Below are 15,083 nucleotides of genomic sequence, written 5' to 3'. Positions count from 1 at the left end.
TTCCTGGGAAGGAGATGGGAGATGAGTCAGTCTCCCTGCTCTGAGGCTGGGAAGAGGCGGTGGAGGAGGGGTGGAGGGAGGAGGAGGGCGGGGCTGATGGGGGGGTTGGGGTGACTGGGCTCTGTCTGGGCTGCTGAGCAGGCAGAGGGATCTCCCCTGAATGGCTTTTCTTAGGTGAGACCCCCCCCTTCTAGGAAAAAGTAAATGAACAAAAGAGAAATCTTGGGTGTCTGTGGCCATGAGGTCAGGTGGGCTCTGTGTGTGTGTGTATGTGTGTGTGTGCGAGTGTGTGTGTGTGTGTGTGTGTGCGTGTGCGTGTGTGCGTGTGTGGAGACAGCTCTCCAGGCTGGTGGCTGGGGCTCAGGGGTGTGGGGTGGGGTGGGGGGCTGCCCACCCCGGCCAGTGGAGCCTCCCCCTCCCCCCCTGCCCAGGGCCAGTCCCATCTGGACAGGAGGCCCGCACGGCCCCGAGCGCATCCTCTCTGCCAGAGGCGTGGCTCAGGTGGTAAGGCACCAGTCACACGTGGACAAAGAAGGTGGCGGGGCAGAGGCCCTGAGTTCAAGTCCCTGTGTTCACACACACACCCTCGTCTCAGGATGAACGGGACGTGGCTCAGGAGGATGGGATGGATCGGCTGGTGTGTGTGGGGCGCGAGGCCCGCAGGTCACCGGCTGTGGGGGCTGCGGACACTCTTGGAAAGTGGGGCCAGTGCTGGCCTCAGGAGCCTGGAAATTTCCACAGGGCTCCTGCAGGGGGAGGTGGGGGGGTTGGGGGGGAAGGGAAGGGAGAAGGGCACTCCTGGCCTGGAACACCAGAGGAAAACTGGGTTATTCTAACACCAACTGCACCGAGTGTGTGTGCACGCGCATGTGCACGCATGCACACGTGTGTGCGGGCACACGCACTTCTGGTTTTCTGCTGGTTGGCTGGAGCTGGCGTCTCACGGGACTCTTTGCCCAGGCTCAGCTTCCCCCGCCCCCCCCCCCCGCCCGTGGAGCAGCTGGGTGACAGGTGTGCGCGCGGGCTCCTGGCTGAAGCCATCCTCCTCTTCATTCATTCAGACATCTGGGGACATTCTTGAGTGGGGGGGGCAAGGGCAGACTCCCCCCCAGACCCCCAGACTCCCCCCCAGACCCCCAGACTCCCCCCCAGCCCCCCAGACTCCCCCCCAGACCCCCAGGCCCCCACTCTCCCCTTTGCCCTGACAGCAGGGGCCAGGGCTGCGGGGCTTGGGGTACTGCACCACGCTGGGCTGGGGATCAGGGACCCCATGCACCGCTGTGCTCACTAAGCTCTTCCCGAGGCCTTGCCGTGTCTGTGGAGCTGCGTGGGCACACTGCGTGGGGCAGTGCACGGCCCCCGGGCCTGGAAGGGGGGGGTCAGGAGAAGGAAGGGAGAGAGGGGCCCTGGGAGATGATCGTGGCAAGGACCCCAGAGGCGGGCAGCGGGGACTCTGGGCCTAACCCCAGGGCCCCCCCCCCTCGCCCACCGAGCTTGCTCCCCGGCCCTGTTTCTGCCCGTCTGCACCGGCTCTGGCTCTGGGTGAACCATCTGGTCTCTGGAAGCAAAGAAGCGAATGGCAGCCCATGTGGCGTGGAAGGGGGGGAGCCGGTGAGCCCCGAGCAGAGCGAATCTAGAAGGCCAGCAGTCCAGAAGCCTCTGGAAAGTCCTGCGGGGAGGGGAGGGAGGGGAAGATGTGCCATCTTTTTATTTAAAAAAAAAAAAAATATGAGTAGGGCTCTGGTGGCTCCCGCCTGTCACCCCAGCTCCTCAGGAGGCTGAGATCTGAGGATCACGGTTCAAAGCCAGCCCCGGACAGGAACGTCTGTTAGACTCTGTTCTCCCATGAACCACCAAAAAGCCAGAAGGGGAGCCGTGGCCCGAGTGGTAGAACACTGCTAGCACTGGGTGAAAAAGCCAAGCAACAGGAGTCCAGGCTCAAGTCCTAGGCTGGCACAAGCAGGAATTGTAATTTTGTGTTTCTCTCTCATGGTTTGGGGGGTTTGGGGCTTTGTTTTGTTTGGGGTTTGGGTTTTGTTTGTTTGTTTGTTTGTTTTGGGTCAGGTCATGGGGCCTGAACTCTGGGCCTGGGCGCTGTCCCTCAGCTCTTCAGCTCAAGGCTAGCGCTCTACCACTTGAGCCACAGCGCCACTTCCCACTTTATTTGCTTATGTGGTGCTGAGGAATCGAACCCAGGGCCTCAGGCATGCAAGGCAAGCGCTCTACCACTGAGCCACCTTCCCAGCCCCTGGTTTTTTTTTTTCTTTTTGGTTCCATTGACACAATCTGTTCTGTCCCTAAAGTGGCAGAATCATCCATGTTCCTTTGAGAGCTTGTGTAGTTTCTTCTGTTACTCTAGATCTGTCTTTTTGGGGTTCAGTCTTTGTATTGGATGCCGGGCATGAAGACTCTTTTTTTTTGTCCTTTGGCCTAGGAAGATGGGGTTACTTCTTCCAGAACTTTCTCTTGACTTACCTGAGATGGGTGGATGGCCGGTGTGGGCCAGTGCTTCAGCCTGCGGCCTCGGCCTCTCGTGGGACTCCGGGGCTCAGCCTCCCCGCCTCCTTCCTCTCGCTCTGCACCCAGCCTCCGTGCCCTGTGAAGAAGACGCAGGGTAGCTGCTGTTGAGCATCCCTGCCGTCCCGGCTGGCACGGTGCCCTGGGAACATGGCGTGTCCAGGCAGTGCTTCAGGGGTGCGGGGGGCTTCAGGGTCGTGGAGGGCTTCAGGGGTGCGGGGGGCTTCAGGGGTGCGGGGGGCTTCAGGGGTGCAGGGGACTTACTAGGGGTGCGGGGGGATTCAGGGGTGCAGGGGGCTTCAGGGGTGCGGGGGGCTTCAGGGGTACGGGGGGCTTCAGGGGTGCAGGGGCTTCAGGGGTGCAGGGGGCTTCAGGGGTGCAGGGGGCTTCAGGGGTGCGGGGGGATTCAGGGGTGCAGGGGGCTTCAGGGGCGCAGGGGGCTTCAGGGGCACGGGGGGCTTCAGGGGTGCGGGGGGCTTCAGGGGTGCGGGGGACTTCAGGGGCGCGGAGGGCTTCAGGGGTGCGGGGGGCTTCAGGGGTGCAGGGGGCTTCCTAGGGGTGTGGGGGGCTTCAGGGGCGCAGGGGGCTTCTGGGGTGTGGGGGGATTCAGGGGTGCAGGGGGCTTCAGGGATGTGGGGAGCTTCAGGGGTGCGGGGGGCTTCAGGGGCGCGGGGGGCTTCAGGGGTGCAGGGGGGAGCCACTTGCCCCCTTTGTGGCTGTGGTTTGACCGGCCGGCCGGAGGTGAATGAATGAAAGACTCCCAGCCTGCTCCTCTTACAAGGCCTGAAACTCAGGTTTAGATGGCGCCAAGGCTTTGAAAAATTTGGGGCTCCACAGGGCTGGGGACCCGTGGGTCGGGGGACAGAGGCAGGCCCTGATGGCAGCGGCCTTGGGGTAGGGGTCACCAGAGACCGTGTGCCCTCCTCCTGTCTCCTGTGGTCCTTCCCAGCTTCCAGAGATGGCAAGCCAGGGAGACGGGAAGGAGGAGAAAGAGTGAGAGACAGACAGACAGACAGAGTCAGAGAAATAGAGACAAGTCAGAGAGCTAGCCAGAGACAGAGAGACATAGAGACAGACAAGAGAGACAAAGACAGAGAAACACACACACACACACACACACACACACACACACACACACACACACACACACACACACACACACACACACACACACACACACTGGCTCGTGCTGAATCTAGAATGAATGGATGAATTTCTACAGCATATGGCGGAGCTGTAGATAGATGACGAACGCGGCCCTGATTTTGTGAACCAAACCCTGCCTGCTCTCCCCCAAATGTAACAGAACCCCACACGGTTCCGGAAGGTTCCAGGCAACATTGGGTTTTATGAATACAAACCTAACTTTGGCTCCCTTGCAGGAAGTGGGTGGGGAGGAGGGTGGAGAAGCCGGGGGAGCAGGGGAGGGCTGAGGGCTCACGCCTGTCATCCTACCCACTCAGGAGACTGAGGTCTGAGGATCGCGGTTCAAAGCCAGCTTGGGCAGGAAAGTCCGAGAGACTCTGATCTCCCATAAACCACTCAGAAAACCGGAAGTGGCACTGTGTGGCTCACGGGGTGGAGTGCCAGCCTTGAGCTGAAGAGCTGAGGGACCGCGCCCAGGCCCCGAGTTCAAGCCCGGGGTAGACAGGGCACACGGGGTTGGCTGGTTCAACTGAGCTCCCCTGCCTGCTCCTATAAGCCCTGTCACAGGGCCCAGCCACCACCCACCACCCGCCACCCCCCTCTGGGCCGGGCGCCTGGGCTGGGGACAGGCCGGCATCACCAAGGCCTACGGAGGGGGGTGGGGGGGTGGGGGGTGGGGGCAGAGGGGGAATGCAGGAGATGGCTGCTGAGGTTGCTGGGACTGTGGGGCCTCCAGGACGCAGGCTCGGGGCTCCCCACTGGGTTGAGGACAGCCGGTGGGTCAGAGGTCAGCAGAGGATGCCGGTTCCTATTTATGGGATTTGTGAACTGACACGGGTTTCATTCACCGTGGGATCATGAGTGATTTTTTAAAAGTTGTCTTTCAGTAGCTGTACAAAGGAGTTTCAATTCAATGTATCAAAAAAGAATTTTTTGGGGGGTCGGTCCTGGGACTTGAACTCTGGGCCTGGGCGCAGCTCAAGGCTGGCGCTCTACCACTTGAGCCACAGCGCCACTTCCGGTTTTCTGAGTGGTTCCTGGGAGATCAGAGTCTCACGGTGTCTCCTGCGCAGGCTGGCTTTGAACCACGGTCCTCAGATCTCAGCCTCCTGAGTCGCTGGGATGACAGGCGTGCGTTTGGAGCGCCCAGCTCAGTTTGTTTTGCTAGGTGCCGCAGTCAGTGGTAGGGTGTGAGGTTGCGGCAGGGGACCCAACCATTCCCGGCAGGGTGGGGGGCTTTGGGGGGGGGTTTGTTGTTCCTCCCCGAACCCCAGGCAATGCGACCCCACTCATCTGGAATGAATGCCTGCTGGGGCGGACTCGGAGCCCCAGAGCTGGAGACAGATGGTGCTTGCTCATCCCTCAAACAGCCGTGAGCCTCGGTGCCCGTGCGGGCCTGTGCGCGGCCCCCTTCCTGGCTAATAGCAACAAGGACACCGATTTTACTTGCGCCAGTCCTGGGGGTTTGAACGCAGGGCCTGGGCGCTGTCCCCGAGCTTCTTTGGCTCAAGGCTAAAGCTGGACCACTGGAGCCACAGGAGGCCACTTTGGGCTGTTTCTGAGTAGTTTATTAAAGATGAGAGTCTCACGGCTTTCCTGCCGGGGCTGGCTTCGAATCACGATCCTCAGGTCGCAGCCTCCCGAGTAGCTGGGACTGTAGCGCCAGCACCGGCGCCCGCCGTCTTTGCCTGTTGAGCGCGTCGGAGCTCAGCGCGGGAAGGTCGATAACTTGCCTTCTGTCACGCGTGATCTGAATCTATTTCCCCGGTCTGTCACTCATCTTTTGACATATTAGAGTGTCTTTTCCAGAAAAGACGTGATCATTGTATCTAGTGAGATAGACGTGCTTTCCTTCTTTGTGCCTGGCTTGGCCTCAGATACCGAGGTCTTCCTGTACCCCACCCCCACCCCCAGCCGGTATGACATATTCCTGCCTTTTGGTTGAGATGCGGGTTTTGCTAACATTTTCGGGGGCCTGGGCTAGCCTTGAACTATGATCTTCAGACTGCAGGCATGCATTACCCAGCTAAGCGCATTCTTCCTTCCTTCTTAAGGGCTTCTCAGTTTCCTGCTTTGTTTTTGTTTTTAAATAAGAACAGTCCAAGCTACGAACCTGTTTTCTCTGATTTTTATTTTCTGGACTGGGGATTGAACTCGGGACCTCATACACACTTGCTACGCATCCGTTCTACCACTTGAGCCACACCAGCTCCTTTCTGAAGGTTTTGGTGTCTTTGTTGTTGTTGTTGTTGTTTTTACATTTCTTAGCATCAATTAGCTGTATAAGATTAATCCTCCTCCTCCTCCCCCTCCTCCCCCTCTTCCCCCTTTTCCTTTTCCTCCTCCTCCTCCTCCTCCCCCTCCTCCTCCCCCTCCTCCTCCTCCTCCTCCTCCTCCTCCCCCTCCTCCCCCTTTTCCTTTTCCTCCTCCTCCTCCTCCCCCTCCTCCTCCCCCTCCTCCTCCTCCTCCTCCTCTTCCTCTTCTGCTTCTTCCCTCTTGTGCCTGTCGTAGGGCTTGAACTCACGGCCTGGACACTCCCTGATCTTTTTCACTGTAGGCTAGAGCTCTACCACTAGATTTACAGCAGTACTTCCGGCTTTTGGGTGGTTCACTGGTGATAAGAGTCTCATAGACTTACTTTCCTGCCTGAGGAGGCTTCGAACTGTGATCCTCAGCTCTCTGCCTCCTGGGTAGCAGGGATCACAGGCGTGAGCACCAGTACCGGGCTCTGAGTGGGCTTCTGTCTATGTCTAGCCCGTCCCTCCCCGACTCCCCACCGTGCCTTGACGCTGGTCTGCACGCCTCATCTTTGCCCAAGATGGCCTGAAAGACGTGTGTCCGAGGGTGCGCGTCCTGGCGCGCCTGGCTCTGCTTCTCGGGCACGGCGTGGGGAGGAGACAGCTAGGGTAAAGACACAGAGGGAGGAATGGAAGGTTCCAGAGAGGGGTCTGCACAGCCAGGGGCGGAGGAGGACAGAGAAGGAAGGCTGGGGGGGTCTCTGGGAGGGAGGCATGGGGTACAGAAAGACGAGAAGGTCCAGCGGGGGTGGCCGGGGCTTCAGGAGGGGGCCTGAGTTCCAGCCAGAGCCGGTCCCGTCGGTCCCACTGATTATCCCTCCCTGTCTGCCCGCAGGAATGAGACAGTGCTGCACCAGTTCTGCTGCCCAGCTGCGGACGCCGAGCAGAAGCCCGCCTGCTCCGACCCCGCCGCCCACAGGTGGGAATCGGCGGCCTTCGCTGCTCCCCTCCGTGTGTGTGTGTGTGTGTGTGTGTGTGTGTGTGTGTGTGTGTGTGTCCCTGCCTCCTCCCTCCAGCCCCAGGGGGCCGCTTCCAAGGTCAAGGTCATTCTAACACTCACCCTAGGCATGAGATGTCACGACTAGAATTGTCACGTGTCACTTCCTGCGGCGGGCCACGCGACCCCGAGAGCACGGGGCTCCTTCCGGCCTGGCTTCCTTTTCAAGCAAACACCCCCGTTTCTCCTTCTGGGGGGGAAGAGATCAAGGGCGCCCCAACACCTGGGGAGGGAGGGCACCGCTGGCCAGGGCCCTGTGGCACTGCCATGCCCAGCCTTCGTTTCCTCTGGGCCTTCGCCCCCCTCCTGTCTCCAGCCTCCGCCACCTCCCTCGCCTCCATTTCCCTGCTTTCTCACGTGCCTGCCCTTGGGAAATGTGTCCCGCCCACCCTCCGTCTCCTGCTGGAGCCCAACAAGTTCCCAGGCACCTGGGGCCTCAGTTTCCCTTCCTCGCTGTCTGGTGTTCAGGCCCCACGACCAGACCCCTCCCCCCAAAAAAAAGAAAGAGGAGAAAGAAGAGGGCAGCTGTGTGCAGCTGGGAGAGGATGTGGATGCATTTTTCTTTCCTATGCAGTGTACGCAGGCCTGTGGAAGCGGGGGGACGCTGGGTTGGGGGAGAGGGTGTATGGCAGGCGTGTGGAAGGGGGGGGAGGCTGGGTTGGGGGAGAGGGTGTATGGCAGGCGTGTGGAAGCGGGGGGACGCTGGGTTGGGGGAGAGGGTGTACGCAGGCGTGTGGAAGCGGGGGGACGCTGGGTTGGGGGAGAGGGTGTATGGCAGGCGTGTGGAAGGGGGGGGAGGCTGGGTTGGGGGAGAGGGTGTACGCAGGCGTGTGGAAGGGGGGGGAGGCTGGGTTGGGGGAGAGGTGGGATTTCGTCTCCCACTGGCAAACCCCTCCCGGCTCCAAGGACAGCTGAGGGAATACTCGGGGTTGGAAGGGCTGCATGTTGGAGGCCAGCAGGGCAGAGGCTGGTGGAGGTTTTGCGTTCAGAGGCAGCAGGGTAGAGGCTGGCGGAGGCTGTGTGTGTACGCTCAGCAAGCGGAGTCTGGAGTCTGGAGGCCCCACTTCTTGTTGGCTATGGCCCAGGTACTCCCCGCCCCCCACTCAGATGGGGAGACTGGGCCTTCGAAGGCTGAATCACTGAGGCCGCCTGGAAGCTGACTCAGCAGAAACGAAGGCATCGGAGCCAGAGACACAGAGACACAGAGCCCCTCTCCACCAGAGACACAGAGCCCCTCTCCACCAGAGACACAGAGCCCCTCTCCACCAGAGACACAGAGCCCCTCTCCACCAGAGACACAGAGCCCCTCTCCACCAGAGACACAGAGCCCCTCTCCACCAGAGACACAGAGCCCCTCTCCACCGGCCGTTCGGGGGGGGGGGGATGAGTTTTGTGGATTTCTCTCTAGGCAGATAGGGAAAGGGTGGGGGTGGGGTGGCGGGGAAACCTGAGACCAGGAAAAAACAAAAAAATGAGGAAGAGCGCCCCAGCTGCTCCGGCCTAGGCCTGGCCTGTAACAAGGTTTGAAGTCAGCCCAGGCAGGCAGGAGTGGGGGGGGGAGGGATGAAATCGACAAAAAGCCAGTCAGGTAGCTGTGGCTCAGGTGGTAGAGCACCAGCCTTGGGTGGAAAAGCTGAGACAGCACCCAGTCCCTGCGTTCAGGCGCCAGTACCTGCACCAAAGATTGGGGGGAGGGAGGGGGAAGGAGGGGAGGGACGGAGGGAGGGAGGAAGGGAGCGAGGGGGAGCATCTTGGGGACAACCCCCTGCCCACCTCCCTTCCCCTCCTTTCCCCCCTCCTTCCCCCACTGGCTTTTCTGCCCCACAGCCTTCGGTTGCCTGGGTCGCTGGCGGCTTTCCTTGCAATCAGAGCACAGGCCAGTGGCTGCGAGGATCCCGGCTGGGCTGCTGGGGAGGGGAGGGCAAACCTGGAGGATTTTATACCCCGGCCCGCGCTCTGATTGGTTGCCCCTATGCAAATGAGCCGCGGGGCAACTGGCCAATCAGAGAGAACCTGCTGACTCACTGCACACCTGAAACCTAGTTCTCAATTATGTCTGTCTGGTGCATCTCCGAGAGGAGCAGGAGGAGGAGGAGGGGAGAGGAGGGGAGGAGGGGAGAGCGCAGGGGAGGGGGAGGGAGGGGGGGAGCAAGCCAAGAGTGGGGAGGGTCTTTTTTTTTTTTTTTAACTTGCATTTTCCTCCAGTAATGGGCAGCTGGTCCCCCAGGGGCCTGGGGCCCTAACTAATCCACTATTTAACTATTTGCCTTCCTCACTAAACCCCCTTCCACTGGCCCACAAGGAGAGGGGGGAGGGGGGCTCAGAGCCAGCACGCCTTGCCCTGCGGCTGTACTCACTGAGGCGGGTCTCTAAGCAGCCCCTCCTTTCCCCCCAGAGACCGAGCAGACGGGAGCCCAGCCCTCCCACCCCCTCCTCTCCTTAGTCTACGAGGTGACGCCCCCCCCCCCCGAAAAAAAAACCTCAAGACCTGGGAGCCACGGCTCGGCCCATCCAACACCCATTAGCGGGTGTTTGCTTCTGCAGCCGAGGCTGGAGCTGCGCATCGCATGGGGGGCATGGCTGGTGAGGGAGGGTGGCTGCAACGAGCTGGCCGTGGTCCGGTGCGTTTAGCTTACTGCCTCCCAGCCAGTGAGCTTCGCTCCGTGTCTCCTGCAGCCCAGAGCTCCAGGGGAGCCCCAGCCTTCCAGCTCCTTCCTTCCTTCTTCCCACCTAGGCCTGTCCAGGTGGGAGCAGGGACGCGGTGGGTCCTGTCATTTGTCGGTTGGTTCACTGACGTTGGTTTGAGGGAACGGGGTAGCTCCAGAGTGCTTGTTGGGGATCCGAGGGCCCCCCTGGGTGGAGCCAGGCCTGAGCGCACGGGGTCAGCCGTCAGCTACGGGCAGAGGTGACCGGGTGGGAGAAGGGCCGGGCCCTTTGGACAGGAAGCCCCTGGAGACACACCAACCCCCCTGCCTGCCCCGTCAGGGCTGGGAGCCCCGGACCAGGCAGCGCACTCAGGGAGCCCGAGGAGGAAACTGGGCCTCTCTTTTCCTCCCCAGTCCCCAAACATCTTACCCAAACCTCCCGCTCTGTGATGAGGAACCAGAGACAGAAGGAGGTGGCTGGCGGGGGGGCGGGGGGCTGGGAGAGGGCCCGGGCGGGGGAGGCAGCCCCGGGGTCCAGGGTCCGGGGTCCGCGCCGGCCTTTGGACCCGGCAGGTTCCCAGCCTGCGCTCACACAGAGGCTCACCTGAATTTGTGTCTTGTCTTGTCACTCATGCGATCCGGGATCCCCGCAAAGGCGCTGGGGTGATCCCCTGTGATCATCTTAAATGACTGCATTGATTCAGTAAAGAGAAAAAAATACTGTAGTCAAAGCTGGAGAAACCCGGAGGGGCGCGTGCGGCTGTTGGCTTGTGCGCGGGACGCGTTCTGTGTCTGTCACACGGCTTTGAGGATGACTGGCAGAATCCCCCCCCCACCCGTCAGACCCAGCCCAACCTGCAAATCCCTTCTGGAACATTCCTGGCAGTGACTGTACCAGTCACTTCAAGGTACCACCTTGCCCGCCCTCCCCCAGCCACCTGCCCGCACTGCTCACCCACGGCCCAGTCAAGGCTGAGACTCCGGGTACTGCCCCAGTACCAGCCAAGCCAGCCTCCAGCTGAGGCCCGGCCTCTCCCCCCCCGCCCCCCGTGGGGCCTCCTGGCTTCACCGGACAACTGGAAGGTGCCCGGGGAATTTGTGGAGCCCCTGGGAGCTGGGGAGAGCGGCTTGCACAAGGGTGCTCAAGAGGAGATGGGCAGAGGCGCGCCATGTTTTCTGCTAGGAAACAAAGCCTTAGTGAGCAATCCTGAATTCCTGGGCGGGGGGTGTGCTTTATTTCCTCTCCCCTTTCTCATCTTCGTTTTTGGTTTTGTTTTTTGGTAACACAGGCTGGTTCTTCCCTTCCCTTCCTGGGAGAATACAATAAATAAATAAATGTTTATGGGTGCCTTCCACCGTGCCCCCAACCCCCCAAAATAAGAGAGAGTGGCTTACAGGAAGCTCTTCTGGTCCCAGATGATTTAAGTCTTCTCAGAATTGATGTCTAGAGCCAGATACCTGTGGCTCACGCCTGTCATCCTAGCTACTCAGGAGGCTGAGATCTGAGGATCGCAGTTCAAAGCCAGCCCGGGACAGGAACATCTGTGAGACTCTGATCTCCCATGAACCACTCAGGAAACAGGAAGTGGCGCTGTGGCTCAAGGGGTAGAGCATTTGACTTGAGCTGAAGAGCCGAGGGACAGCGCCCAGGCCCCGAGTTCAAGCCCCACGACCGACAAAGAAAAAAATTGCTGTCTAGGCTCTTGGTGCGCCACCATTGCTGTGTCAGAGGGAGTCATTTAGTGACCCCCCGACCCTCCCCTCCTATGGGGTGCAGGGGAGGGAACAAGGCCACGCCAATCTCACTCTTTTCTATCCTCTACCTGGCCGATTCCTTGTGTGCCTGGGGATGGGAGGGAGGCAGCCAGAGAGTGGAGGGTCGGGGGTGGGGGGGGCGGGGCAGGGGGGGCTAGCCTCAACCCTGCAGGAGGGTTCCCAGAGTGCAGGCAGACTCTGAGCCACACAGCCCGTTAGAGGTGCAGGCGTGGGTGTGTGCATAGGCCCGAGTGCAAGGCACCTGCGTGCTCTCGTGTGTGTGCATGTGTGCGCCTGTGTGTGTGTGTCTGTCTGGGTCTGGGTCTGTGTGTGTGGTGCCCAGAGGCCTAGCTCTCAGGCCTAGCGAATGGATTCAGGAGAGGAGTCTCCGGGTCTCTGTCCACACCAAGGGCCCAGGCGCAGCCCAAGGCTGTTTCTAGAATTCCGTTTGCTTCAGTGGCCATAGTTTATTTGGGCCCACATGAGCCTAGAAGTACAGGGGTGAGGGTAGAGCTGAGAGGAACACACACACACACACACACACACACACACACACACGTGACGGAGCCGTGGCTTCGGGCAGCGTGGTACGGGACAAGAACATCAGGCTGTCTCGGCTGGACGCCACCATGGCAGGACAGCTCCAGCAACTCCAGAAAGCCAAAGGGGCCTCCCGCGAGGGTCTTCGTAGGCGCCAGCTCCCTACAGAGTCTTGGAAACGTTGGGGATCATGCCTGAGGGCAGGCTGGAGGAGGGGTGCCTGGCCCGCAGACATGCTGGTGCCCCCCCGCCCCCCGGGGAAGAAAGGACATGGCAAGAAAAATTGGTGTTAGGCTGATGTGAAAATCAAGGCTCCCCGCGGCCCAGGTCCCCCACCGCTCCGTGCCCTGGCGGGGGGGGGGGGGGAGCCGGGGGCAGGGGTGGAGGGGTGGGGACCGCCTGACTTCCCCCCAGCCAGGGCGATAGCGGAGACTTACGGTGGCCGTGAGCCAGACGCCCCCTGGAGGTCAGCGGAGGGACTGCACCCATTCCATAGCCAGGGAGGCTGAGAAGAAAGTGGCCGACCCAGGACTCGAACCCAGGGACTTCCTTTGCTTCCCTGATGTTCTCTCAGCAGAGAGGCTCACGAGCGCTGTCTAGGGGTGCCGCCCCCTCGTCCCCCCCAGTTCAGGTTCAGGCCCCCTCTCCTTGGAAGAGGCCCAGCAGCAGCAGCCAGCCGCCCCCTCCAACCGAGCGCATTACCTTCTGTTCACAGTGACGGCGCCTGCGCCCAGGCCGGCGGGGGTCTGGAGGACTCTGTGGCGGCGGCAGCGGCGGTGGCGGCAGCCGGCAGACCCGCTGCCCACGCCCCGAAGGCTCAAGCCCAGGAGCTGCAGCAGGAGGAGGAGCAGCCCGGGCCAGACGGGACCTCCCCGAGGGCTGGCCTCCACCGTGGGGCCTCCCCTGGCCGGCCTCAGCCCGCCCACACCCCTGCCACTTCTGAGTACGAACGCTCCCTTGACCTAAAGAGTAAACAGGTACCCAGGGCCTCCGGAGGGGGGAGCGGGGGCGGAGGGCCCTGCCTTTTGGGGGCCCGTCCGGGGTGCCGGGGACCACCCCCCCCCGCGGGGGTGCCATGGTCTCCTGAATGGAGCTGCCTCCCCACCCCCTCCCCTGGAGCATGGCAAGAAGCGGGTGCAGGTCACCCAGCTCCCATCCAGAGCCCTCACCGTCCGGCAGGGATGGAGCACTGTGCCGCCAGGCCCACGGGCAGGGCTGCGGGGTCCCTAACCTCCCCTGCAGGCCCCTAGGTGAGGGGCCGTGACCCCTCAGTCCCCACCTAAACCCAGCCCACCTACATCTGGCCCAGAGGAGCAGGGTGCAGCGGGCTCTGCTAGGCAGACTGAGGGTCCCAAGGCCCGTGTAACAGAGGGAGTCTGGAGTTCCAGTCGGAAAAGAACCCCCATGGCGGGGTATGGGGCCCCATTAAACCTAAAGAAGGATAGAATGATGGTAGATGTCAGTGGACACCTGAGACGCAGAGGAAGTGTGTGTGTGTGTGTGTGTGTGTGTGTGTGTGTGATGTCACTATTAAGAAACAGCTTTGAGCCAGGCGCCAGTGGCTCACGCCTGTCATCCCAGCTACTCAGGAGGCTGAGATCTGAGGATCTCGGTTCAAAGCCAGCCCAGGAAAGGAAAGTCTGTGACTCTTATCTCCAATAAACCACCAGAAAACCAGAAGTGGTCTGTGGCTCAAGTGGCAGAGCGCTCGCCTTAAGCAAAAGGGGCTCAGGAACAGTGCCAGGGCCCTGAGTTCAAGCTCAAGGACTGACAGAGAGAGAGGTGGGGGGAGGGAAGGAGAGAGGGGGAGCTTTGAGCATGGAGATGTAAGACTTGGGGTCCCCTCCTCTGACTGTCTGTGGCCGTGGGGTATCAGGTCAGTGGAGCACTCTTGCGTGTTCATTTCTTCATCCCCAGAATCAGAAATTAGACTTGCAATCCTCTTCGAGAGCCCATTCTGGCTCCAGAATGTTCCAAAGGATGATTCTTTAGCCGGCGGGAGAGTGCGTCTGAGGAAGCCTCTAGAGCTGAGTCAAGACTCAGCATCTCTGCGTGGCGCTGATGCCGGCCTCCCGCGGGACGGGGGGGGGGGGGGGCGCCTGGCCGTCAGGAAAGCGTTTCGAGAGTCTCACGTGGTCTCTATAAGTGGGCAGGGGAGAAAGATGTGGAGATAAGGAGCGCAGAATTTCCTGAAGGAAGGGAGGGAAATAGAAAAGGAGGGAAAGAGGGAAGGAAGGAAGGAAGGAAGGAAGGCGGAAGGAAGGGAGGGAGGAAGGCAGAACTGGGGGAATGGCTTGACTAGCAGGTACCTTGTCCAGCAAGCGCAGCACCCTGAATTCAGTCCTCAGCACCGTACTACAGAACAATGAAATCGCGGATCTAAATCTCATGGGCGCCTGGCAGGACTGGATTAGAACAGGCCCGGCTGCCTCGTGGGGTTGCTCCCCGCCCCCAGCCCCCCACCCCCCGGCTTCTCTCGGGGTGAAGAGGAGGCGCCAGAGGATTCTGGGTGGCGTGTGGTTTTGGGAACATAGCATCTCTGAGAGCCTGAAGTCTGCGTCCTCTCTGGCCCGCGGGTCCGCGGCTGCTCCCCGGGGCCTGGGCTGGCTCAGCTGCTCCCCGGCCCCCCCCCCTCTCTGAAGCCCCTTCTTCTCTCGGCCCTCCTGTGCTCACCTCCGGGCCTCGGTCAGGGCTTGGTATGAGCGCCCCCTCTTCCTCTCCTGCGGCTTCCGCTGCCCGTCCACCTCGCTCGCAGCCTGGTGGCTGGGGTGAAAAGGACAGGGACAAGAGGCACACGGGGGATGAGGCGCGCGGGGACCCCCATAGGCTCCTCCAGAGAGAGGACTCGTAATCTATCCCGTCTGCACAACAGACTGGTGACGGGGGACGGGAAGGAGGCTTGGACAGCTGGTCTACCCACCTGCCACGCCTCCCGTCAGCCTACCCAGCCCCCAGCTCCAGCTGCAGTCTTCCAGCCGGCCCCTCCTACCTAAAGTGCTCATCTGACTGAGCACGGCCCATGTCCTTCCAGGGTGCTGCAGGGTTGAGTGGCCCCTGCAGTGAGCAACGGGGGAAGGCCAGGGCCAAGGCTTCGCCATCTGTGTGAAGAACCAGGGGTCCTGAGGACCCCTCGCGGCCCCCCTACTCTGGCCATCTGCTCTGCACCAGGTGTGGCCCCTTAGAAAG

At 61.3% G+C, this 15,083-nt stretch overlaps 1 protein-coding gene across 8 annotated transcripts in view; it reads left to right on the top strand.

Moving 5' to 3' along the window:
* LOC138807244 (IQ motif and SEC7 domain-containing protein 3-like) overlaps window positions 1-15,083 on the top strand; it is a 40,575-nt gene that overhangs the window by 6,287 nt on the left and 19,205 nt on the right. For 7 of the 8 annotated variants that reach the window (XM_069992821.1, XM_069992840.1, XM_069992822.1 and 4 more), the window contains exons 2-3: window positions 6,796-6,879; window positions 12,613-12,874. In XM_069992821.1, coding sequence (XP_069848922.1) covers window positions 6,796-6,879; window positions 12,613-12,874 — 346 coding nt within the window. Of the gene's footprint in view, window positions 1-6,794; window positions 6,880-12,612; window positions 12,875-15,083 lie in introns of those variants that run through there. The other variant, XM_069992870.1, reaches the window with a different exon arrangement.

Source organism: Dipodomys merriami, unplaced genomic scaffold (genome assembly GCF_024711535.1).
Source record: "Dipodomys merriami isolate MVZ:Mamm:240054 unplaced genomic scaffold, mDipMer1.0.p SCAF_1009, whole genome shotgun sequence".
Taxonomy (NCBI): domain Eukaryota; kingdom Metazoa; phylum Chordata; class Mammalia; order Rodentia; family Heteromyidae; genus Dipodomys; species Dipodomys merriami.
Note: the sequence above shows the minus strand (reverse complement) of the source record. Positions and strands in the feature narration are given on the sequence as shown.